At 58.8% G+C, this 25,376-nt stretch overlaps 1 protein-coding gene across 2 annotated transcripts in view; it reads left to right on the plus strand.

Annotated features, from left to right (window-relative positions):
* PLXND1 (plexin D1) overlaps positions 1 to 25,376 on the plus strand; it is a 51,808-nt gene that overhangs the window by 9,254 nt on the left and 17,178 nt on the right. The window contains exons 2-15 of one of the 2 annotated variants that reach the window (XM_081247064.1): positions 8,414 to 8,590; positions 11,549 to 11,680; positions 11,969 to 12,069; positions 12,158 to 12,287; positions 13,622 to 13,784; positions 13,940 to 14,048; positions 14,470 to 14,572; positions 19,078 to 19,182; positions 21,506 to 21,595; positions 21,808 to 21,901; positions 22,845 to 22,999; positions 23,827 to 23,978; positions 24,845 to 24,944; positions 25,036 to 25,175. In XM_081247064.1, coding sequence (XP_081103190.1) covers positions 8,414 to 8,590; positions 11,549 to 11,680; positions 11,969 to 12,069; positions 12,158 to 12,287; positions 13,622 to 13,784; positions 13,940 to 14,048; positions 14,470 to 14,572; positions 19,078 to 19,182; positions 21,506 to 21,595; positions 21,808 to 21,901; positions 22,845 to 22,999; positions 23,827 to 23,978; positions 24,845 to 24,944; positions 25,036 to 25,175 — 1,751 coding nt within the window. Of the gene's footprint in view, positions 1 to 8,413; positions 8,591 to 11,548; positions 11,681 to 11,968; positions 12,070 to 12,157; positions 12,288 to 13,606; positions 13,785 to 13,939; positions 14,049 to 14,469; positions 14,573 to 19,077; positions 19,183 to 21,505; positions 21,596 to 21,807; positions 21,902 to 22,844; positions 23,000 to 23,826; positions 23,979 to 24,844; positions 24,945 to 25,035; positions 25,176 to 25,376 lie in introns of both variants that reach the window. The other variant, XM_081247063.1, reaches the window with a different exon arrangement.

Here is a 25,376-nt window from a genome sequence, read left to right on the forward strand (position 1 = left end):
CACCCAGTCCACCCCATCCTTTACCCTGAAACACGATAAATCACGCACTGGAGGAGGGAGGAAGCTCACAGCTCCATTACGAGGCCCAGCGAGGCCCCAGTAGGGTGTTAATCACGGAGCGCTTTCTGCTCTGATCGGTAAATAATGGATGGGGGGGCCGTGGGCAGAGGGCTTGAAGTGGAGGCCAGGCCCAGGAAAGGAGCTAAACAGCGATCGGTGGTCACCTCCGCCCCCATCCCCCTCTCAGAGCTCATCCACCGTCTGTGTTGGAGGTGACTGAACCCTCTGGAAGTGGCTAGCTCCTTGATGGGCCCCAGTATCCCCAGCTTGCAACCCAGGGCCTTTCCAGCTCCACGTGGCCAAACTCCCAGCAGCTGTTGGCTGCACCCGACGGAGCAGGGGGCGAAGAGACTGTGGGTTAGGACGAGGGTACTGGAGCCAGCCGGCCTAGGTTTGAGGCTCACCTCTGGCTATTCTGGCTCTGTGACCCTGGGCAAGTCACTTTACCTCTCCGTGGTTTAGTTTCCTTTGCCATAAAGTAGCAGCAACTTATGAGGATCTGGTGAGGGTTCAGTGAGGTTATACAGGCAGAGGTCTCTGCACAGAGTAAACCATTGCTGCTTATTATTGTTGTGTTACTGATTCCACTGTGTTGTTAACTGTTATAAAGCTGTCCCTTCCCCACGTGGGGGTGGTCTCTGAACTGGGACATTGACAGCTAGAGAGAGGGCCCCATGTCACCTCCATGTCTCCAGCACTTGGGGCCCGGCCCAGAGATGTTTACTGGGAGCCCCTCGGCTGCGGTCACAAGCCGTTGTCAGATGACTCTGGGACGGAGGCCAGCACCCCCGGGGATCGGGAGGAGGGTGTGAATTCAGTATCCAGGGCCCCTCAGCCCCAAGAGGAGGAAGGCCTGGTGTCCCCAGGAGACCAGCTGCACTCTCAGCTTCTCCCGGCCTGCATCCCTTCAGGGGAAGAAGCTGGGACCGAAACTGTTCCAGGGTGAGGAGGGGCTGGAGCTGCTGCATTCCGCCTGCAGCCCCTCCCCCGCTGGAGCTGGCGGGAGGGAATGACCCCCCTACCCGCGCCGCCCCAGCCAGGGAAGAGTCCTGGCTGCCCATCCCACACTCTGCTCCTCTGGGACCCGGGGGGAGGGCTGGAAATGGGGCCAGGCTGGGCCAGAATGAGAAACAGCTTCGAGAAGGGGGAGCTGAGTGTCTGGGGGGCGGTGTCCAGCTAACAAAACAATGGCTGCTTGAGTCAGCGGCTGCGGCAGCAGTTCCCAGGCAGGCCTCAAGCAGAGCCACCCCAGCCCGGGTGAAGGCACTGCTGCTGATCCAGCCTCAGATGCTTGAGTTCGGGGAGTGGTGGAGCGGCTAGTCCCAGGGGCCCTCCTGTCCTCGGGCGTCCCCGAGCCTCTGCCCAAGGGCCTGCAGAGATAATTGGGAATGTGTGTTGAGCACCTGTGGTGCTCAGTATTGAGGGCTGCTGTGAGCTGAGCCTCTGTAGTGGGCTCAGTTATTGCCCCCATTTTATAGGTGAGAATACTGAGGCTCAGTGAGGATGGGGCAGCCCACAGTGAGTTAAGAGCTATGAGACTTGGCACATCAGGAGCCTCGGTTTCTCTGTCTGTTAAATGGGAACCCAACAAGAGTGTGTGCTCCATGCCTGCACGCAGCAGGTCTTCAGTCTAGCCCGGCCTCTGACCTCAGCCTGGGGCTGTTCCTCCAGGCTGTGTTCTGTTTAGCGGCAGGGTCGGGAGTGCCAGTTGTGGGTGGGTGGACACATCGTGCTCAGGGCGGCCTGGCTGGCTGGTCCACACGGCCCTTCCAGGTGGTGCCCAGCTGGCCCAGATGACCTCAGTGCTTGGGCTGGGCGATCCGCCTCCTCCAGAGAGCGGGTCAGGGAAGCCAAGGCAGGCCCTCTGAAGCTGTGGCCCTCTGAAGCTGTGGAAGGGTGCACGCAGGCTGTTCTGCACATTGCCGTTTGTTGGTTTTTCCTGCCTGATTCGGGCAGCCTGGGGCCAGGAAGAGAATTACTGCGCTGTGTGTCCTGAGGAAGCCTCTGCCCCTCTCTGTGCCTCAGTTTCCCCAAAGCACTGTTTTTCCCCTCCCACTCAGAGCCAGAACTGCTGACTTGTTCTCTGGCCTGGCTGGCCATGCTCTCCCCCACTGCCCCCCACCTCCACCCCTTCAGGAAGTGAACATCTTGATCACCAACTGGGAGGTGCTGGTATTTCCTTTCTTGGCAACAGGCAGCTTCCTCCTTGGTGTGAGGGCCATTGCCAGAGGCCCCCCAGAGCCGAGTCTGTCCTGCCCCCTCCCAGTACCGGAATGCCGTAGGCCCAGGGCTCTTTTCATGCCTTGGTTTACCCTCAGTGGAGAGGTCAGCTCATTGGAGCCGTAGCCCAGTAGCCGCCATGTCTCGAGAGCCCGCACAGGCTGAAGTGGTTGGGTGGAGTTTGGGTTTGGGAGTCGCAGGTGTGGTTTCAAGTCTGGGCCTGACCTGTGCCCTTGGAGACCTGGAGAACACTTCCCCCTTTAACCTCAGAGCTTCGGGAGAAGGTCAGGGGAGGGCTTACTCACTCAGGCTCTGCAGGAAGCAGAGTTTAGTGCCCTGTTTCTAGGCCTGGCTTTTGATGCTGTGCCTGTGAGACCCCCATTACTGCCCTGCTGGCTCCCCGTTCTCCAGTCCTGGCCCCTCGTCTGCTGTCCACACTGAGGGAGAAGGAGCTGGCCAGGACAAGGGTTGGGGGAAGCCACAGAGGGGCATGCCAGCTCGAGCAGGGCCTTGAGGGCCCAGTAGCAAATTTTGGGTTTATGCTGAGGGCACTGGGGATCTATGGAAGGCTATTGAGTTGTGGGAGGGACACAAGCCACTTTGCTTTTTTTTTTTTTTTTGCGGTACGCGGGCCTCTCACTGTTGTGGCCTCTCCCATTGCGGAGCACAGGCTCCAGATGCGCAGGCTCAGCAGCCATGGCTCACGGGCCCAGCCGCTCCGCGGCATGTGGGATCTTCCCGGACCGGGTCACGAACCCGTGTCCCCTGCATCGGCAGGCGGACTCCCAACCACTGCGCCACCAGGGAAGCCCTCTTTTTAATTTTAAAACAACTTTTTAGTTTGGAATAACTTTAGATTTACAAGAAAGTTACAAAGATTGTACAGATAGTTCCCGCATACCCTTCCCTCAGTTTTCCCCACTGCTAAGATCACACGTTACGACAGATGCGACATATATTTGTCAAAACTAAGAAACCAACATTGGTCTTTTACTCTCAACTAAACTCCAGAGTTTCCTCCACGAATGCCCTTTTCCTTTTCCGGGATCCCACGTCACATTTAGTGCTTGGCGGTTGTAACAGTTCTTTTTGGTTGCTGTGGAAGGGTGAGTGGGAGGGCCTCAGTGCAGCCCCCGGCCCCGTGTGGCGAGCGGCAGGCCGAGCGAGTCTGCTGCTGAATACCCCGAAGTGATTGGCGTGCTTTCAGCTTCTCAGCAGTGAAAGCTCGCTTTCCCGGGATCGCGGTTCGGTAACAACCAAAACCTTGAGGCGGGAAAGTGCCCTCACTTCCCAAGCACAAAACCCCGACAGCCGGTGTAGTCTACACCTGGGGCGGAACCACTGGTCTCGTAGTCTGCCACTGACGCCTCATCCTCCTCGGAGTGCCACTTGCAGTGGGGCTGAGGTTTGGTGGGGTCTGCAGGCAGGAGGCAGGAGGCTGAGAAGCCAGGCTCTGGAAGCTCTTGCTCCAACTGGCTTCCTGGGGAGAGAAAGTCAGCACAATTACAGTTGATAGTGAAATCAGTATGTCAGAGTTCTAGTGGGAGAGTGGGCAGAGCTGAGCTTTGGCCCCCGGAGGCAGCCAGCGGAGAGGGAGGAGGTGTCCTGCTCCTAGAAAAGAGCTGAGACCAGCAGCCGCCCGTTGCTCATCCCTTTTTTTTTTTTTTTTTGCGGTACGCGGGGCTCTCACCGTTGTGGCCTCTCCCATTGCGGAGCACAGGCTCCGGACGCGCAGGCTCAGCGGCCATGGCTCACGGGCCCAGCCGCTCCACGGCATGTGGGATCTTCCCGGACCGGGGCACGAACCCGTGTCCCCTGCATCAGCAGGTGGACTCTCAACCACTGTGCCACCAGGGGAGCCCTGCTCATCCCATTTTAGAGAAGGATCAACTGAGGTTCTTAGAGGAACCAAAAGTAGCAGCCAGGTGCTGCCTGGCACTGAACACCTGGCTCCCCTGTGTTGTCACACACACAGTTGACATACAATTGACCCATACTTTTCCTTCTGTTCTCCAGCACCCAGCATGGCAGTGTTGCTCTCATTGTTTCTTCTTTTATATATATATATATATATATATATATATATATATATATATTTATGTATTTATGTATTTATTTATTTATTTTTGGCTGCATTGGGTCTTCGTTGCTGCGCATGGGCTTTCTCTAGCTGCGGCCAGCGGGGGCCAGTCCTCATTGTGGTGCGCGGGCTTCTCATTGCGGTGGCTTCTCGCTGCGGAGCACGGGCTCTAGGTGCGCGGGCTTCAGTAGTTGTGGCGTGCGGGCTCAGTAGTTGTGGTGCACAGGCTTAGTTGCTCCACGGCATGTGGGATCTTCCTGGACCAGGGCTTGAACCCGTGTCCCCTGCATTGGCAGGCAGATTCTTAATCACTGCACCACCAGGGAAGTCCCTCTCATTATTTCTGCTTGGAAAAGAAGAAGCTGAATACAGTCATTCACACTTTAGTCAAAATTAGTTTCCTTTCTTTAGTCAGCACTCACCCCAGAGCACAGTCTCCACCCTGGAGAAGCTCATGCATACGCTACCATGAGAAATGAAGGTGGTGACCAGCACAGTGCTGTCACAGAGCGCTGGAGAGGTGTTTTTGGAATTGCATCTTGAAAGCTGGCTGAAAACTTGCCACCTGGGCACACCTGGCAAAGGGAATAGCGTGGGTCAAGAGGAGGGGAAATAGAGGGCTCAGAGGTATGAGAAGGGCTTTGGCTACTGAGGGAACAACATCATGAAGGTTCAGGCGCCCCAGGAGGAAAGTGTGGCCACATTTGAGAAACTACAGAGATTGATGTGGTCGGAGCTGAGGGCGGGGCAGAGACAGAAGTGAGACTCCAGTCCTGAGCAGCCGGCAGGAGCCAGATCACAGAGGCCTTGAATGCCAGGCTTGACCCTGAGGACAGCCAAAAGCCAGGGAGGGGCTCTGCAGTCTTGTGCTTGGGAAGGTGGCCCTTCTGGGTTGGAGGAGGCCACTGTGAGAGTCCAGCCCTCCCCCTGCTCTCAGAGGAATTTGTGTTTTGAAAGACCAATGCCAAGTGAGACTGGAAGGAGGGCTGGTGCTGATGGAGGGATTTCAGGCCAGGTCACACAGTCAGGGCAAGCAGTATTTTGGGTCTTGGAGCTGACTGCCCCTGGAGACCGGGTTCGGCTGAGGGCACACTCGGGACGGCCGCCAGTTCCCCCGAGCCCACTTTCCCCCTTTCCCGGGCCACATCCCCCAACAGCAGAGGCCTTTCTCGCCTGCCCAGTGGACGTGTGTCTGGCTTCCGTTTTCGAGTCAGTTGTAGCCTTGTGATTTCCCCTGGTGGCTGGGGCGCCAGCTTCCCCCTCAGAGCACAGATCACGGAGAGCAGCCAACGGGTTACTTCTCCTTTAAAATTTTTTTTAAATTTTATTTTTAGGATAAGAAAAAAAAAAAAGTAGGAGGAAAGGCTTTTTAGAGAATTCCTCCAGTGCAGAATTAATGGCTGTGAGCGTCAGGGCGGGCAGGTGAGAGCTAGATTCCCAGCCATTCCCACCTCATCCTCTCTGCACCCCCGGCCCACAAATCACCCTGATCTGGGCGCCTGGTCCGGCTGTTCCCAGGACCCCCCATCGCAGGGCCCAGTGCAGAAAACCCCAAAGTTGTCACCCAGGCCCTCCAGGTGTCCCCTTCCTGCCTTCCCACCCCTCCCAGAGCTCAGGGAGGAAGCGGCTGTCCCCTGGGTGAGGGTTTACAATTTTAATTTTAGAACAACGTATTATTAAATGATGCAAGTAATCCACAGATTTCAGTGATGAAAAGTTAGACAACCTCTAGGAAAAGCGTCCTCATGACAGGTCTTGGGCCCAGGTGCCCGCTGTCCTGCCTGCTCGCTGGTGGAGCCACCTCATCTCTTCCCTGCAGCCGCAGGATTGCGGAGGGTGGGACCAGGGCTGGGAGAGGCTGCTGGGGAGATGGGCCAGCAGCCTCCTTCCAGGGCCGGCCCCCAACTTGGGCACAGAGATGAACACAGAGGATGGGTCAGGCAGGGTAGTCTGAAGCTGAAAGATGCGGAGCCAGTGATAAGACAGTCTGGGCAGTGGCATCCCAGGCAGAGGGACTGGCACAGGCAAAGGCCCTGTGGCAGGACCCAGTTTGGAATGTTTGAGGGACAGAAATGAGGCCGGTGTGGCTGGAGTGGAGGAGTGAGGGCAAGGATGGGATGGGATGGGCCCAGAAGATCCCAGGGGCCTGAAGGGAGGGTTTAGGATTCAAGGTTTATTCTCAGTATCAAGTAAGCCATCCGAGGGTTTCAAGCAGAGGAGACCTTTGTGCCTTTAAAGGGCTCACTTGGCAGCTGTGTTCAGGGGGAAATGTTGAGGGAAGGAGCTGGCCCAGAGAAGAGGGGCTTGGAAGAGGCTCCTCGGTGAGAGGATGGCTGCCTTAAGGTGGTCCCAGGTGGTCCAGATTAGAAAATTTTTGAGGTAGGCATGATTTGCCCCCAAATTCCACTTTATAATAATAATTTCAGTGACTGTCATATCTGAAACAGCCATAGTATCAGTTGACACCTCTGTAGCATTTACTGTGAGCCACGCTCCATGCCGGTGCTTTACGATGAACTGTCTTATCCGAGTGCCTGTGAGGGAGGTGCTGGAAATGCACCCATTTTATAGTTGAGTAAACTGAGGCTCAGAGGAGTGAAGCGACTTGATCAGGTCACTCCTGGCCATCCTGTGGAAGGCCACCCGGTCATGAGTTGTGGCCCAGGGCACTCCCCAGCCCCACCCCCATCGCTGGGCTCAGGGCTCAGCTCTGTTTATTTTCCCAAGAATGAAGGACCTGGTATTTATGGTTTGCTTTTGAAAACTAGTTGAGATTTTGTACAAAACCCATGTGGGCACACCATCAGTGGCTTTGGCTTGCAAAAAGCACAGATAAGGGGAAAGAAACCTCTCTGTAAGGCCGTGCCCTAAAGCCAGTTCTGCTGGCCGCTTCAGTCCTGGTGGCATGATATTGCAGCTGGTGACCTGGAGCAGGCCACATCTCCTCTGAGCCTCAGTTTCTCCGTCTGTGACATGGGACCTCAGAGGGCTGCCAGGATTCAGGGAGTTGATGCACAGGCCTGGTACAGGGTCAGTTCCCAGTAAACGTGGCCTGTATTGTGTTTGCTGTCGTGACTGTTACTTTAATGTTTATGTGCCAGTTTTACCAAAAAGGCCCCACGACATCCTGGGACTTTTCTCAGCCAGATATCTTTCTTCATAATCATTGCAGATTTGTGGTGTCTCCCAGGGCTGGGGTGGCTCTCCTGGATGATGTGCTCAATCCTCGTGGACACTGAGGTTGTGTCCCCCAACCCCCGCTCTTCTAAAACACTCTTGTGTCTGCATCCTTGTGGATTTGCACAGTTGTCTTCTGAAAGGCACTTCCTAGAGGCCTGTTTGTACTTCTGTGGAGATTGCAGGAGAAACCTTTGAAAGAACCAACAAAACTCAGAGAAAGGTGGAAAAGGTGGGCGTAAGTCCAGGGAATGGCGGGGACTGGGCATGCCAGTGCGGTTTTCCCGCTCCTGTGAGGTGGAGCTGATGTGGATGGCAGGATTGTGCATTTGGACACACCTGGCCTCGGTTTGCCCATCTGTAATGTGGGCAGATGAAGGGATGTGTGTTGGGAAAGGAGAGAGGGACCTCAGTTTGGGGAGCCCTCAACCTGGGTCTGGCGAGCTGCTGGGAATTTGGGAGGGGCTTGCTGGGGTCAGAGCAGGGGCCTGGGGGGAGGAAACCCCATGATTGCTGTGGAGACCTCGCCGGGACAGGAGGGACACCTCTTGGGTGTCGGCAGGTAAGTTGGGGCAGAGGCTGGCCTCCCTGGGCCTTCTTGCCTTCCTCACATGACTCCTCCTGTCCAGCTCCTGCATACCCGGAACGTACCCATCTCCTTGGGGCAGCTCCATGACTGAAGCTGAGGGCAGGGGTCGACCTGGGCCCAGAGACGGGGTTCTGCTTATGTCGGGGCCTGAGCCCAGCGCTGGGCATACAGAACAGGAGCAGGACTTTAAAAGCACTGATGCTGAGGCCGGAGACCACAGCTGGCTGTGTGGGCAGGGAGCCGGAGAAGGTTCCGGAGCCGAGGTCTGACATGCATCTCTCTTCTAGCTGCAGCCGGAACAGCTGGACTGCGGGGCCGCCCACCTGCAGCACCCCCTGTCCATCCTGCAGCCCCTGAAGGCCTCGCCCGTGTTCCGAGCCCCGGGCCTCTCCTCTGTGGCCGTGGCCAGCGTGGGCAACTACACGGTGGTCTTCCTGGGCACAGTCAGTGGCCGGCTGCTGAAGGTAGGGCTGGGCCTGGGGGGATCCCCGGGGGGGTAGGGGGCAGGGGTTGGGGGGAGGGGCCCACAGGTTATAAGGTGGCGTCTTCTACTTCTGTTTCTTCCACTCTTGCTCACAGCAGTAAGTGCCCGTCGTGTGGAGGAGAGAACCAGGGCTGAGAGGGGCCCCTTCTCTCAGGGCTCCAGGACTGGGGTTTTGCAACCGGGTGGATCTGAGTTCAAGTCTCTGGGCTCTGCCACTTGCAGGCTGTGTGACCTTGGGCAATGAACTTTCTCTCTCCCGGCTTCAGTTTCCCCATCTGTTAAGGGCTGCACTTTCCGTCTCTTGAGACTGTTGTAGGGCTTTGAAGGGGTGGGGGGAGGCCACAGCCTGGCAAGTGGGGACTCTCCCTCCTGTTCCCTCCTCCACTCTGTTGACCACCCTCTGCAGATGCCCCAGCCCAAAACCAAAGTGACTGGTTTCTGGAGGTAATGATGCCCGGCGCTGAGTTGCCTGGAGCTGGGAAGGGGTGAGAGGAATCTGGTTTCCCCACTTAGCGGCCTCCAGGTGAGGGCGTGCACCTGCCCCCCAGGCACCTACCACACCATGCCTGTCGGGAAGTCAGCCACCTGGCATGCCTCCAACCGGCACCAGGCCCTGGCCTAATTGATTCAGATCCCATAATCCAATTCCCTCAGTTCCCTGGGCAGACGCCGCAGGCTGGGGGTGAGCAGTGGGGGTCAGAGTCCCAGCCCGCCTGGCCCCCGACCCTAGCGGGCCCGCTGACATCTGTGGGGGAGATGCCAGGCGTGGGAGCTGGGAGGGAGCAGGGGTCCTCCTCAACCTTCAGAGCTTCCGTTGAGGGTCCGCAGACAGTGGGGCTTGTGTTTTGGGGTCAGGTACTCGGATGGGGATCCTCGCTCCTCCCCTCCCAGCTGTGTGACCTGCGGTGGTTACTTCTCACTCTGAGCCTCAGTTTCCCCATCTGTCCAGGAGTCTCCCCCACCCACGAAGCTGCAGTTATTAGGCACCACTGTGCCTACCCAGCCTCAACAGGCATGTCACGGGCATCATCTTGTTTAATTCGCATCTCCTTAATTCTCACATCCCTTCAAGGGAGGCAGAGCCGTGATCCCCATTTCACAGATGAGGACGCTGAGGCTCTGAGAGGGGAAACGACTGCCCCAAAGTCACACAGTGAGAACCTGGGTTGAATTCAGGTCCAGTCAGCACAGAGCCACCCCACTCCTCAACCTGGACCTGTTCACCTTCCACCCTGTGCTGTGCTGGGTCATCTCCCACCCACTTCCCCAGCTTGGGGCTTAGATCATAGCACCCAGCCCAGGCCCCAGAGCACACTAGGTGCTCAATAGACTGTTTTTTGTTTTTTGGTTTGTTTTTTGGCTGCGTTGGGTCTTTGTTGCTGCGTGCGGGCTTTCTCTAGTTGTGGGGAGCGGGGGCTACTCTTCACTGTGGTGCGCAGGCTTCTCATTGCGGTGGCTTCTCCCGTTGCAGAGCACGGGCTCTAGAGCACAAGTTCAGTAGTTGTGGCGCGTGGGCTTAGTTGCTCCGCGGCACGTGGGATCTTCCTGGACCAGGGCTCAAGCCCATGTCCCGTGCGTTGGCAGGCGGATTCTTAACCAGTGCGCCACCAGGGAAGTCCCATCAGTAGACTGTTGAAGGAGTGGAAACATGTCTGCTGGACGCCTGGGGGTGGGAATGGGGCCAAGCTGCCCGGGACAGACTCTGCCAAGAGGCCACTTGGAACGAGGGATATCACAAGGGCAGGGACAGCCTGTGGGAACCTGGGGAGAGAGTAATTCCAACTGGGTGTGTGGAGGGCATCTGGGAAGCCCTCCTTTTTGTTGGAGACCTTGGGAGGACAAATCTTGGTCCAAGGGGGAGAGGGAAGTGTTCCAGAAGGGAGCACAGCATGGGAAAAGGCTCAGAGGCTGGGATGTTGAGTCGGGTTTAGTGGGTGGAGATGAGGCTGATGGAGTAAGCTGAGATGGATCGTCAGGGCCTTGAATGCCAGAACGAGTTGATGCCATACACAGGAGGAGCCGCTAAAGGTTTGGGAGCCCACCGAGGAGGGCTGGGTGGTCGGAGGCCCCAGGGAGGCATCTAGACCCCTGACCCCAGCTCAGGGCTTGGCAGGACCCTGACAGGGCAGCATGTTGGGATTGTGAGACCAGCCGGAAGAGAGCAGTTTGATGGGTCTCTGATCGGCATCGTCAGTTCTCTGGGGGACATGCAGAGGGGCCCTCAGCCAGAGAAGCTTCCAGGCCCCAGCTAGTCCTGGTCCTTCTCCTGCCCGGACATTGGACCCCACACCCCAGCCCCAGCCTTGGACTCTGGGGTCAGATAGGCCTAGGCTTGCATCGCGACCCTGAGGCATCTTCATTTTAGGACTCTTGGCAAGTCCCGTGGCTTCTCTGGGCCTCAGTTTCCTCATCTGTGAGATGGGCGTGAGAGGGGAGGGATGAGACGGGTGGCTCTGCAGCTTCCCCCGGGCCTGGCCCTCGCAGCGCTTCGCCCGCATCTTCTTGAGCACATTTCGTGGTCATGCGGGGCAGGTATCGTCATCAGCCCCATTAGCTCAGAGAGGGGAAGTGACTTGGACAACTTGTACTTTGTGCAGCGTGTAAATGTCAAGGCCAGGATTCAAACCCAAGTCCCTGCTCCTTGGCATGATGCCCAACAGCCTCCCAGAGAATGTTTTGTAAACTGTGAAGCCCGAACCTCTTCACAGGGTTGGATGTGCCCGTGAAGGGCAGTGAGGGAGGCCCTGGTGGGGGCACAGCAGAGGCAGAGGTGTCGAGTGACCCGCTGCCGGGCCTGGAAGGGCCCGAGAGAGGGGCAGGGGCGGAGACTCCAAGCCCGGCTCAGCCCCTACCCCCAGGGCAGCTCCCCTGCATTCGGCCTCCCCCTGCTGGGGCACCCCGTGGCTCACCATCCGCTGACGGCTCCCCCCCACCCCAGATCAACCTGAACGAGAGCATGCAGGTGGTGAGCAGGAAGGTGGTGACGGTGGCCTACGGGGAGCCTGTGCACCACGTCATGCAGTTTGACCCCGCAGACCCCGGTTACCTCTATCTGATGACGTCCCACCAGGTAAGGCCCGAGCCTCAGTCTGACGAGGTCCCAGGACGAGCTGAGCTCTCTTGCTTGCCTTGCACGTGCTGCTGCTCCTGCTGGGAGCGCCTTCTCCCCTGTCCCCTGGCCTGCTCATCCTCACCTCCCAGCGCAGGCATCACCTCTGCAGGGAAGCCTTGTTCCCTGTGTTTCCCCCATTGTAGCATCGAGCCTCCGTTTCCCCAGCCTCTCATGGCCCTCGCCGTGCTGACTCCCCCGGGAGGGGCCGGCAGCCCCTCTGATCTGGGCCCCTGCCTCTGCCTCTAGATGGCCAGGGTGAAAGTCGCCGCGTGTGCTGTGCACACCAGCTGTGGGGACTGCGTGGGTGCGGCCGATGCCTACTGTGGCTGGTGTGCCCTGGAGACACGGTGAGACCCCTGGGATGGGGGCTGGGCCAGGAAGGCGGTCGGGGCGGGGGAGCCCCCCTGCGTCCTGACCTGTGCCGTGCCACCCCAGGTGCACCCTGCAGCAGGACTGCGCCAACTCCAGCCAGCCGCGTTTCTGGACCAGTGCCAGCGAGGGCCCCGGCCGCTGTCCCGCCATGACCGTCCTGCCGGCTGAGATCGATGTGCACCAAGAGTACCCGGTGAGTCTCTGGGGAGCCAGGACCCAGCTCCGGGCTCAGAAGTATGGGTGGAGAGCAGCCCTTCACCTGGCACCCAAACCCTGAGAGGTAGAGACTCCTGCGCATAGCACCCCAGGGACCTGGAGGCAGATGACGAGAACCATAACGACCAGATGGTCTTAACATCCCCACTTTACAGGCGAGGAAACTGAGGCCAGAGCGGTAAAGTGACTTGTTCAAGGTCATACAGCGAGGGAGTGGCAAAGCTGAGATTTGAATTCAAGCGGGTGGGCTCCAGAGTCCCAGAAGAGGGGGGGCAAGTTGGAAGATTGGAGGAGAGCCAGCAGCCCCCATCTCACATCCTGCCTTTTTCTGGCTCCAGTACGGGGTCGGGGGAGGCCACCAAGTGCCAGACTGCTGTTTCTCGAGCTGGGAAACAGATGAATCTGTAGCATGGGGGCAAGTAGCTACCCCCTCACCCGTGTCCAGGAGGGCCTAGAGCTGCCGCAGCCTCCTGCTTACCTGTAGCACGCAGCCTCTGGGCAGGGGTGTTCCAGGCCCTGGCAGGGGCTGAGGGACAGGCAGGCTTGAGTCCCACCCAGCCCTGCCCTCAGTGACTTCTCTGAGGCTGGCATTTTCCTCTGTCCCCTGGGGGAGATGATGGCTCTGATGGCCCAGACAGGCCCTGGGGCTCCTGGGCGCCCTCCTCCCCATCATTACATGTCACAGTCCTGCACACACGTCATCTGGTCAAGCAAACTAGCTATGTGCCACGCGGAGGCCTAGACTTGGGGACACAGCGGTGAACAAGATAGACAAACGCCTGGCCCTTAAGGGGTTGACGTGCTCATAAGGGAGAGAGACGAAGCAAGAAAAATGCCAAGATGGTGATAAGTACTACAGAGAAAAAGATAGCAGAGCGGGTAGGTTGCGGGGCAGTGTTGACATTTTAGACCAGGTCGAGGTGGGGGGCTCACTGCAAAGGTGACATCTGAGCAGAGGTCGGAAGCCAGGGTGAGTATCTGGGCAGAGGGAACCGCCAATGCAAAGGCCCTGAGGTGGGAGCAAGACTTATGATTTGAGAGGGTATCAGAGGATGGCGTCTGAGGTCACGGGGGCCACATCATGCAGCGCCTCTGGCTACTGTAAGATGGTCAGTTTCATTTTGCAAACGGGGAAGCTGAGGCCCATGTAGGCTGCAGCCCTCTGGCGTGGAGTCCTGACCACCCACCACCTCTTCTCCTGGGGTTACAGGGCGGGGGTGGGGTGGTGCGGGGAGTGGCCTTCCTCCACCCCCACCCAAATTCCCCACCCCCCCAGCTAAGGGCCCTGGCCTCCAGGGTATGATCCTGCAGATCTCAGGGAGCCTGCCCAGCCTCAGCGGCATGGAGATGGCCTGTGACTATGGAAACGACATCCACACTGTGGCTCGGGTCCCGGGCCCTGCCTTTGGCCACCAGATCGCCTACTGCAACCTCCTGCCAAGGAGCCGGTTCCCGCCCTTCCCACCCCACCAAGGTAAGCACTTCACTGCCTGGGCTGCGGGGACAGCCAGATGGGGGCTGTCAGGTGGTGGAATCTCAGGCACGGGGGTCCTGATATCCCAGCCTCTGACGTCGGTGGAGACCCCCCTCCCTTGTTCTTCTCTCCCTGGATTCCCTGCTCTGTTCCAGACCACGTGACCGTCGACATGGCGGTGAGGGTCAACGGGCAGAACATCGTCAGGGCCAGTTTCACCATCTACGACTGCGGCCGCGTTGGGCAGGTGTATCCCCACACAGCGTGAGTGGGGCGGGGCCTGCTTCCAGGTGGCGGGAGGAGGTTCTGCTCCTGGGGAAGCCCGGGGAAGACAAATGATGGTATCCCAGAGGCAGACAGGACTCTTGGTTGTTCACTCGCCAGCATGTTTGTGCAACAAACTCGTCACCCAGTGCCCGGCGTCTGTGAGCACCCAGGCTAGTAGAGGCCGAGAGAAGTGCTTTGATTACACTTAACTTAGTCTCCTAAAGGCCCTGCTTGCCTATTTCCTCCTTGCATACCTCTTGAAGCAGGAAGCTCACTACTTAAAAGAGTGCCCAGCCCCTCTCGGCAGCTCTGATGTTGAGAAAGACCTTCCCCTGTGCTGGGATCTGCATCCCTGGGTCCCGGTTCCTGGGCACTGGGATTGGGAGCCGGGTAGCTGAGGGCCCCCCTTGTCTTCCAGCTGCACCAGCTGCCTGTCGGCACAGTGGCCCTGTTTCTGGTGCACCCAGCAGCACTCCTGTGTTTCCAACCAGTCTCGTTGTGAGGCCTCACCAAATCCCACGGTAAGCCAGGCCCAAGGGGTGCCCTCTGCCTCCAGTGTTCCGTTTTTTCCCATTTAGTATGTTGAGAACATTTCCGTATCGTTAAATTTTCTTCCTTCGCTCCAGATTTAACAGCTGTGCCAGGCTCATCACATCACAGTGCATTTAACCAACCCCCTCTTGTTGGACATGCTGATCCTTCCTGTTTCTTTTTTGCGTTCTGATACGTTCAGGGCACTGTGCACGGCCTTGGTTACTCCCTGGAGACCAGTTCTTCAAAATGGCATTTCGGGGTGAAAGCCTGGCCATGTTTTTCACTTTTAGTTCAGCTGACCCCCAGAAAAGCCTGAGCCAGTTTACGCTTCCAGCTGTAGGAGGAGGCCCCTTCCTGCACATTGCGCTTGTTTTCAATTTTACCTTCAACATTTTCTGCAACCCTAGAGAGTACCAGTCCCCAGAGCAACTGAAGCCCCAGCCTCTTGGCTCTGGGCTCAGAGAACCTCGTCAGGAATCCCCAAAGCCTTGTCTGCCCGTGGCAGGTGCCAACGAGCAATGCTGAGGAGGGACTTCATGGCCTGAGCCTGGAACCCTGTGGTCTCAGCCCCTCCTGTCTGAGCCTCAGAAGTGCTTTGAGGAAGAGGTGTGCAGCAGCAGCAATGCTTAACTCAAAGCAGTGATGCAGTAACGTGGGGTTTCCAGTGCTGGGAGAGTGGCCCGGTAGAGGCTGTGTGGCCAAATCCCAGGGGAGGCTCCGAGCCTGTGCAGTGGGCGCTGGGACCCCACAGTCTAGGCCAGCCTGGACTCCTGCTCTCGTTTGGGGCCAGCATCTCCTTCCGGCCCCAGCCCTGGACTGTGTATACAGTAGGGAGCTGATGAATGTCATCGTGAAGCATTCATGCCGGCAGCCTGCCTCCTGTGCTCTACCCTAGGATACTGGGGCGAGGAGGACCCAGCCTCAACACTCTTCATTTATTGAGCACCTGTTGTATGCCTGGGTGTGTCCTAGGCACTGGGAAAGCACCAGGTTAGACACAGTTCTGCCCTCCCCGTCGTGAACCCAGAGCCTGAGGTGTGAGTTGTAGCTGTGTGATCCCGGGCAAGCTGCCAGACCTGTCTGTGCCTATTTCCCCGTCTGTAAAATGGAGCCTATTTCAAAGGCTGGGGCGGGCATCTGGCTTACACCTGTCTGTAAGGTACCAACTTCATACTTGACACACAGTAGGGGGCCACTCTGCTGGGAGGGACAGAGAGGACTTCTCTGGGAGGGGAACCTTCTGCCGGGTCCTAACAGACGCATAGGAGCTCACCAGCCTGGAGGTGTATCTGTGGCAGTGCCCCCGTGAACCACTCTCTCCCAGGTCTGTGGCTCTGCAGGTCAGGGTTGAGGCGGGTGCAAAGAGGGTCTGTCTTAGAGGATTATGGCAATCCGGTGGGAAAAGAGGCAGCTCCCACGCTGGGCCTGCAGGGGCTTCTGAACCGATGCTTAATTTGGCGTTCAAGTGCCAGTTAGCCGTGGAGGCGCCATGCCTCTGATCGGGCGGCAGGCAGCAGGGTCTGCACATCCTCCTGGACCCCTCAGGAGCTGGGAGGCGGCAGTAGGACTTGGGCCAAGCCAGAGAGGTGTCTCTGGGAAGGCAGGTGCTAGGGGCTGAGTCTCCTCTCACTCCCCGTTCCCTCGTGGGCCCCAGAGGAAGGAAACCGGGGAGTGCAGGATGCCAGGAGGAGGGCTCCGGCTTTTCCGCGGAGGGGGCGCTTTTCCGTGAAGGGGGCGCTGCATCCTCCACGTTCAGTTGTCCAAGGAGGGTGTGGCCACCCTAAGGCAGTGTGACTTCTGGCCTTAGAAGCAAGGAGGGTTTGGGCAGATGGAAGGGCAGGGTCTCTTGGTGGGGAGCCTGGGTAGACGCCTCCATGAAGGTGGTTAGGAGCCAGTGGAGAGGGTAGTTTGGTGGGAATGCGGGGGAAGTTTACAGGGGCTGGGAGCGGTGCAGAAGGGCAGGGAAGGGACAGGTCAGGTGGGTTCAGGGTCCCAGGGCCACCCAGTGCTCTGCTGGATTGGGACCCCAGCTCTCAACTCTTGAACTTGGAAAGACCTTGGGGGAGTCTGTGAACTCCAGTGTGGAGACGGGTGAGGCCCCCTGTGAAATGGCACACACTGGGCTCACATCTGGGCTTTCTGTGGCTCCTGGCATTGCTGCCCTGGCATCTGTTCCCCCAACTCCTGGTCTCCTGCCTTCTCTGCTCTGCCCAGAGTTCGTTCGGTCAGTTGGCCGTGGTTTCCTGAGCCTGCAGCTACACTCTGGCAAAGGGGAGAAGCTGCTCAGCATCTTTCTGAGGCATTGACGGCTCTGCTTGGGGTGGGACAGGGAGGCCCCGGTCCTTTGCGAGTAGGGAAGCCCTAGCTCAAACTGGCGTCAGCCCCAACAGAATCATGTGGCTTGTGTGAGTACAGAGTCCGAGGGTCGGCGTCCCCTTCAGGCACAGCTGGATCCAGGGGCTCCAACAGTGTCAGCAGGGCCTCCCCACCCCTCTCAGTGGCCTCCACTCTCAGGCAGGCCCTCCCCGCTTGGCAGCAAGATGGCCTCAGCAGCCCCAGGAGACTTTCTCGTTGGTTCTGCGGAAGTTCCAGGGGAACTGGGTCACATTCACTACCGATACCAACTGCTGAGTCCAGGACAGGCCTGGGTACCCGCTCATCACTGGGGCTAGGGAGTAGGATCAGCCCTCCCAAACTACAGGCCTGGGGGTTGGGGAGATTCCCCTGTGGCCAAGGCAGACTTGGAGGCAGATGGTGGGGGGCTGGAGGCTGGCAGCAGGGGTACCAGCTGTCCCCAAGGAGGATTAGCCAACCCTGGGGGAGGTGCTGAAAGAGGGCAAAGATGCGCCCGCACTCTCAGCCTTGCTCCCACTCTGTAGAATGGGTACAAGCATCCAGGTGGCCACGGCTCGTAAGGGTCAAGGGGAGTAAGGGCCCTCAGGGATGATCCCGCGTCACTTTCCCTTGCAGAAGCTCCCCCTTCCCCAGCCCTCACCCCTCCAGCCCCCACTGTTGGCCACCTACCCTCAGGTGGGGGGCAGCTGGGAGGACAGAGCCGCAGGGCCCCCAGCCAGCTGTGAAGCGGGCTGGCAGCGGCTGTGAGACCCGATTAGAAACATGTGGCTTCCATTCCCGGAAACTCCAGGGGGTTTACACATGGATGGCACAGGACAGCAGCTCAGAGAGGGACAGACTTGTGGCTCACACAGCGAGTGGACACCATCTGCTACCTCCCAGCCCCACAGCGTGGTCAGCTGAGGGGAGGAGGCCCCACCTGGGCCCAGCCATGTTGCCTCTTTGGCCAAGGCCCCTGTGGTCGGCTCCCAGGGAAACTCACCAGCCTGGGTGAAGTTTCTGGCCTGGAGGTCAGCAAACATTCTGGACAACTAGAGCTCGCTGTGCTTGGGCAAACCACTTGGTTTCTCTGTGCCTCAGTATCCTAGTCTGTAAAATGGGTGTAATGGTGGTGCCTACCTCATAGGGCTGTTGGGAGAAGGATTCGTTGAATTAATACTGTGCAAAGTGCTCAGAAGTGTCCAGGTGCACAGGGAGGGCTGTGTCAGCTGGCCGCTCCTGCTGTCACTGTGACCACGGCCAATGATAGTAACTATGGCGTTGGCATCCCTCGAGCTCTGGTTTTATGCTGGGCCCCTGAGGGTCCCCTGAAGGAGCTCCCTGTCTCATTAACAATAAGGAGTAAAGACCCCTGGTCCCTGGCCCTCAGACAGATGGGAATTCAAAGAGCAACTCTGCCCTCTGCCCTCAGGTAGCGCCCCTCCTTTCTGAACCTCAGGTTCATACCTTCCTCCCCCCTCCCTAACTTCCTTCCTTTTTTGAAGTCGCCTCTGTGGCTCCGCGGAATGAGGATGTCCAGGCCCTCTGCAGGACTTGCCGGGAGCTGGCACCTCCACCCAGAGGCCTGTGACTCGCCCGGGCAATGGGGAGGGGTCTGGAGCCTGGCGGCACCAGGGCGCTCACAGCCTGTTTCCCGTGGGCTGTCGGAAGTCTGGGGTTTCTCTTTTCTGAACCATTTAGCGTGAGTTAATCTGGAAACCAGAACTCCAGAGCTGGGTGGAGTCTCAGAAAGTGGTAGAGCCCCTCATTTTACAGCTGGGAAAGGTGAGGCCCAGAGACGGGGAGGTTTCCTCTGAGAGGCACGCGGTGGAGCAGCCATGGGGATCCAGTTCCACTGGGCAGGGTACTGCATCTCTCTGTGCCTCAGTTTCCTCGTCGGCGAAATGGGGCCAATGCATTCTACTGCTCGTAGGCCTTGCCGTGAGGGTCAAGTGAGATGGTATGTGGGAGGCAGTGGGCACGCGGCCCTCAGTGGGCGTGGCTGCTACGTTTTGTTAGTAGTGTTTTCTCACTTCCCCGGGCTGCCTGGTACCTCCCCGGGGAGACGGGGCTGCGCAGGTTGGCTGGGGTGGCTGTGAACCCCGTCTTTTCCAAAATGCCCCAGTGCCAGCCCCACCTCCTTGGGTTTTGACTGCAGAGCCCTCAGGACTGCCCGCAGATCCTGCCCTCAGCCCTGGCTCCCATGCCCACGGGCAGCTCCCAGAGCATCCCGGTGCATCTGGCCAATGCCGCCTTCTTCCAGGTAAGTGAAGGCTGGGCGGGGGTGGGGCGGAGGGCTGGGAGAGTGCTGTCCCAGGTGGGGGGACCCTGCTCTGGGCCCACCACCCATGCTTTGGTTTCCTTCCTCTGAGTTTCCAGGCTGTGTTTGAGAAAACCCCGCTCTGGTTGCACGGAGCTGGGGAAACAGGAAAGTGGGCGGGGAGGGCCAGGCCAGGGGGACAGCAGGCAGCCCCCAGTGCCTGCAGGAAAGCCTGGCCAGGACCCCCAGACCCTTCTACCCTCTAAAGCTCCCCTGACAGATCCAGGCCCAGCCCCCGCCCAGTGCCGCAGCCCATGGGTGACATTGTCCATGCTGTGCCCGCCCTGCCCTAGCCCCCAGGCTGAGTTGTGACCCTGGACACACCTCCCCAGTTCGTGGCTGACGTGTCTTCCCTGGAGAATGACCAGAGAACCCCTTTGCCGCCCGACTCCCCATTGTCCAGGTGGGGAAACTGAGGCCTAGGAAGGGGACGCAGGTGCCTCCAGGTCACACGACGTAGGGCTGGACTCGCACCCTAGCCCTGGACTCCTTGTTGAGTGGTCTTCCCTACAACCAGTCTTCCCCTCCCACTGCCCATCTGGGCTGGGGGGAGGGACACAGCCCCTTTCTGGGTCCCTCCTGGAGGAGCGTCCTGGGTGGGAGGTGTTGATGAGTCCTGGAAGCATGCCAGCCACCCCCTCCCCAGCTTCTGCGGACTTGCCATCTGTCGCTTCCATGGGGGAGCCGAGGCCCGTGACGGCTGTCACACGTGGGGGCCACATGCCAGGCATCTGGGATGCGTCAGGCAGCCTCGTGGCAGGGCCTGCAGCTCAGTGAGGGGCAGGGCGGCCCTGCCCTGGGCCCTCAGGCTCTTCCCTGCAATGGTTGGGAAGAGCCTCCAGGGGCAGCAAGGGGCCTGGAGCCATGTGGAGGGCTGTGCCGCTCCCCTGCGGCCCTGAGCCCAGGGACTCAGCGGACAGACCCACCTCCCAGCTCAGCGTGACAGGGACACCTGAGCTCTCAGCTCTATCAACAGCCACTTTCCTGTGTTAGTTTCAGAATGAAGCGGGGAGGGGGCAGGGCAGGGGAGCTGCTGACCCGCTGTCTCCTCAGGGTGTCACATCTGCCAGCGACAGGGGCATAAACAGGAAGTCCTGCCACGCGGCTGGCCTAACACACTCAAAACCCGGGTTTGTTCATTCAGCAAATATTTACTGATGCTGCTCCCAGAGGCCTGTGCTGGGCTGAGGGCAAGACGGGATCGGGGGATTGGCCCTGTTTAGTCTTCCAGCAAGCATTTATTGAGCACCTCTTGCATACTAATAACGGCCAGCATATATTAGGCACCCACAGTGTGCAACCCACTAAAGATAGCATCATCTCCAGTTTTCCTAGAATCCTGCAGAGTAGAGCAGCCTCTTTCTGTTGCAGAGTTTAGAAACCCGAGGCCCAGAGAGGAGGAGCCCCTTGCACAGGGTCACACATCTAGGAGGTAGCAGAGGTGGGATTCGAACCTGGGTGGGCCTGTGTAAGGTAGAACCTGAGCTGGTTCAGCTGCCATCTGCTGCCCTTGGAGGTGTCAGAGGGGCTGAGACCCAGCCCCAACCCTCCCCAGTGGGTGGGGGGACAGGTGTAGACAGAGCCTGCACAGGGGATAAGGGTGGTCCTTGGCATACAGGGTCGGGGACAGGCTTTAGGAGCTTAATGGAGCCCCTGGCGCACACCCAGATGTTCATTGCTGAATGGATGGATGACCAAGTGAGGGATGCCCCTGTGATTTGAGGGGGGAGTCTGGGAAGGCTTTGGAACATGGGACATTTGAGCTGGATTTTGAAGGCTGTGTTGAGTTTTGCTGGGTGGAAGAATGGGCTTGGGCAAAGGCTGAGGGCAGGATGGCCTGTGTGCTATGTCGACATGTGTCCTGTGGCTGGTCCCAGGCCTTGTGGGGCAGAGGCGGGGGGGTCTTGACGTTAAAGGACAGGTGGAGTCCCACTGGGATGAACCTTGTATGTCGGTCATGCTGAAGAGTCAGGGCTTTACCCGCGGAGTGAAAGGCCCCGGGTTTAGGCCATTGGGAGATGTTGGTGAGACTTTTAGTGGCATGGAGAGAGCACAAGGCCAAGGTTCCAGGTGTTTATGTGCCCCCTGCCTCTGTCAAACGTTGGACATGGAGGCCCGGAAGGACATCCTGGAGGAGGTGCAGTCCAGGCAAAGGCCTGATAGTAGGACCACGCCCACTCTTCAGGACAGCAGTGTCTGACGTCCTGATGGAGGTACAGGGCAGTGGGTGCTGACCTGACTCTCCCCAACCCCCCCTCTCCCACAGGGTGCAGCGCTTGAATGTAGCTTTGGTCAAGAAGAGATCTTTGAGGCTGTGTGGGTGAATGAATCAGCTGTATGCTGCAACCAAGTGGTGGTGAGTGGTGTCGCTTTAATGGCGGCGGTCGGGGGCAGAGGGGAAGGGGAGGCCTGCGCAAGTCCAGATCCTACACTCCCTCCTTTCTACCTCCTCTTTTTGGACCCCCTGCCCCCAGTAGCCCTGCCCTCATCTGTCTCCCTGACACCCCTCCCCCAACAAAGACCCAGACACCATTCACACCTCTCATGGTTTTTCCTGTCCTTTTGCAGCTGCACACAACCCAGAAGAGCCAGGTGTTTCCACTCAGCCTCCAACTAAAGGGGCGGCCAGCCCGATTCCTGGACAGCCCTGACCACGTGACAGGTGGGAGCGCCTCACACGGCCTCAGGGGACTCAGCCGCGGTGGGTGGGACGCAGCCTTGGGGGACTCATTCCTGTGCTCAGGTGTTCCCTAACACACACGCTCTCTCAGATCCCAGCCCTGCCTTTCTGTGCCTGGTCAGTTACTCAGCGCTTGATTATTGAGCAGCTACTCTGGGCAGGCACCACGCCCTCGGGGCATCTCCAGGCCAGTGGCTGTGCAGCCCCAGGTACTTACTTACCCTTCCCTTTCTGAGCCTCATTGTCCTCATATGAAGCAAGGGCAGAGGCCCTTTCGCAGAGGGTGTGGTGAGGATTTGCTGAGATGATGCACACAAAGCCTTGCAAGGGTGTCTGGGACACAGTCTGTGCCCCCATATGGTGGTTGGTGTCCTTGCTCTTATTATGTGTACTGAATCAACTCTCCAAGGGCCTGTCTGTTCATGGGGAGTCTCAGACATCTCGGTGGACGTGGGCACCCCCCACATGCATGCTATGAAGGTCCCAGACAGAAGCCCCAGAACCAGCCTGCACACCCTGAGGCCCTGGAGAACTGGCCCTGCACTTCTCCTTGTGCCAGTCCGAGGGTCTGCTCTGAGGCTCACAGAACCCGCATTGCTCAGTGGTTCCCTAGCATCCTGGAGCTCTGTGGGGGCTCAGGAGACCCACTCGGGCCTGGTTACGAATCCAGCTCTGCTACTCACAGGCTGTGTGACCTTGGGCAAGTCACTCTACCTCTCTGAGCCTCATCTCTTATCTGTCAAATGGAGCTAATAAACAGCTCCCACTGGAGAGATTCACAGTGAGGATGAGTGTTAATGGGGCTGTGGCTGCACTGTGCTTAGCACAGCCCCCAGGGGGTTTGGAGAAGACTGAGAACTTCATGGGGTCCTGATCCTAAGAACCAGGACCCTGCTGACCTGTGCTGCCTCCGTGTCTCCCGCAGTGGAGGTCTATAACTGCGCCATGGGCAGCCCCGACTGTTCCCAGTGCCTGGGCCGGGAGGACCTGGGCCACCTGTGTGTGTGGAGTGACGGCTGCCGCCTGCGGGGGACCCTGCAGCCCCTGCCTGACACCTGCCCCGCCCCCGAGATCCGAGCGGTAAGCACCCTACCCCCACCTCCCCCCTCGGAAGCCCGTTGCACCCACATGGCTGAATGTGCACACGTACAGCGCCCCACGTGGGCTCAGGGACCCACAGCACACGTGCTTGCACACACCCAGGCCCATGCGCACTGTATTACCCCCTGAGCACCTGCTGGGTGCCAGGCCCTGCCCAGTGCTAGAGACACAGCAGGGAATGAAACAAGTACCTGCCTTCACAGAGCTAATGTTTTAGTTGGGGTTAGGGGACAATAATGAGAAAGGGAATAATTTACATAGAGAAGGTGGTAAGTGCTACGGCAGGGCAGGGCGGGGGCATTGGGAGTCTGGGGTGGAAGAGATGCTGGGGCTGATGGTCTCTAAATTTTATAGCGAGGTCAGGGAAACCTTGCTGATAAGGTGAAAATGGGGGCTGCGAGTAACTCCGAAGCCTTAGTTTTAATTAAGAAAAAAATCTCAGGGAAGGAGTCTGTTTGGCTTAGCCTGGGTCAGGTGCCCATCCCAGGCCCAGTCAGCTCTGGTTGGGATGTAGGGTCATGTGGTCAGACATGGCCACTGGGAGTGGACCTTGGTGTCCCCAGGAGACACCCCTCAAATAGCAGTGACTCTGTCCCTATGCACTGGTGTCCCCAGACCCAAGCCGGTTCAGTATCACAAATGCACATCCTGTCTGGCAGCCCCAGTGACCTGCCAAGTGGCTAGCGGTGCCAGCGCTCTCAGAGCCTCCCCTAAGGGATGGGTCTCCCTGGCCCTGCCCCCCCCGGGAGCCTGCCAGCATCCCAGCCTCTGAACCCCATTCACCCCTTTCTCCGGTCGCCTGGCAGATTGAGCCCCTGAGTGGCCCCTTGGACGGCGGGACCCTGCTGACCATCCGCGGCAGGAACCTGGGCCGGCGGCTCAGCGACGTGGTCCGTGGAGTGTGGATTGGCAGCGTGGCCTGTGAGCCGCTGGCCGACAGATACACGGTGTCAGAGGAGTGAGTAGCGGGCAGACCCTGGGGCCATTCTGAGTGACCTGCAGGCCCCCCCCCCCGGAAGTGCCAGCTGCATCTCCGCCCTCCGCTCTCCCTTTTCTTCTCCCTGCTCCCCGCTCTGCCATCCCACTCTCCTCGGCACCCTTCTGCTCCCCAGAAGTCACTCACTCCTGGGTCTCCCGGACTTTGCTCAGGCCATTCCCACCACGCGTCCTGCCCTTTCCTGCTCGGGACACCACTCAGGCGCCTGCTGCCCTGGGAAGCCCACCCGTGTTCCCCTAGACCAGCCCCACCTCCACAGAAGCCTTGCTCCGATGAAAAAAAATGCTGTTAAGAGTGTGGGAGCCGCTGGTGTGGCGCAGAGGTCTGGGCCTGCAGCTGCGGAGCCTGGCCCGGAGGGCAGGGAATGAGCTGGGTTTCCTTTCCGAAGGCTGTAAGTCAGGCTTGCAGATAAGGCCATCAGTCTACCAGCCCAGCAAAGGTTCTCATGGTTGGAGAACTTTCAAATATCCCCGAAGACCATCTTATCCAATCCCCTTGTCTTATAGCTGCAGAACTGTCGTAAACTCAGGTCGGGGGTGGTCCCGGGGAAGAGCTTGGCACCAGGGTGACACCTGGGGGACTCAGTGGCTGTTTTCCAGCTGATGGGGAATTGTCTCAGTATTTTGATATGGGTAATGCCATTGGGTGTCCTGGCCAAATGCCAGCGCCAGGTGTGAGTGGGAGGGTGGGTGGCTGAGTGCAAGGGTGGGGCACTCACACACCCTGGGGGTGGAGCAGGGGCCATTGTTTGAGGGAGAAACCAGATGGCACCTGCCTGGGCCCCCAGGATCCGCCGGCTGCTCCTTGACCAGAGTTGCCTCCCCCAGGATTGTGTGTGCCACGGGGCCAGCCCCGCGGGCGTTCTCAGATGTGGTGACGGTGAACGCCTCCAAGGAGGGCAGGTCACGGGAGCGCTTCTCCTACGTGGTAAGGGAGGCTGCAGCCTACCCCCCTGCCCACCCTGCCAGGCTCACCCCGGGCTGGCCTGAGGCCTGACCGCCTGCCTTCCTCCCCACAGCTGCCCCTGGTTCACTCCCTGGAGCCTGCCATGGGCCCCAAGGCAGGGGGCACCAGGATCACCATCCATGGCAGCGACCTCCATGTGGGCTCCGAGCTCCAGGTCCTGGTGAATGACACGGAGCCCTGCATGGAGCTGGTGTAAGCCCCTAGGCTGGGGGGCTGGAGGGCTGGGGGTGATGTCCTTGCACCAGGCATCACCAGGGACTTCACTGGCTGTGTCCCCTTGGCCAAGCCCCTTCCTCTTTCTGAGCCTCAATTTTCTCAGCCGGTAAGAACAGTACCAGTGACTTGTGGGAAGTGCTGTGCCCAGCATACAGTAGATACTTCACAAGTGACCTT

This window comes from Mesoplodon bidens (genome assembly GCF_964165515.1).
Source record: "Mesoplodon bidens genome assembly, chromosome: 10".
Taxonomy (NCBI): domain Eukaryota; kingdom Metazoa; phylum Chordata; class Mammalia; order Artiodactyla; family Ziphiidae; genus Mesoplodon; species Mesoplodon bidens.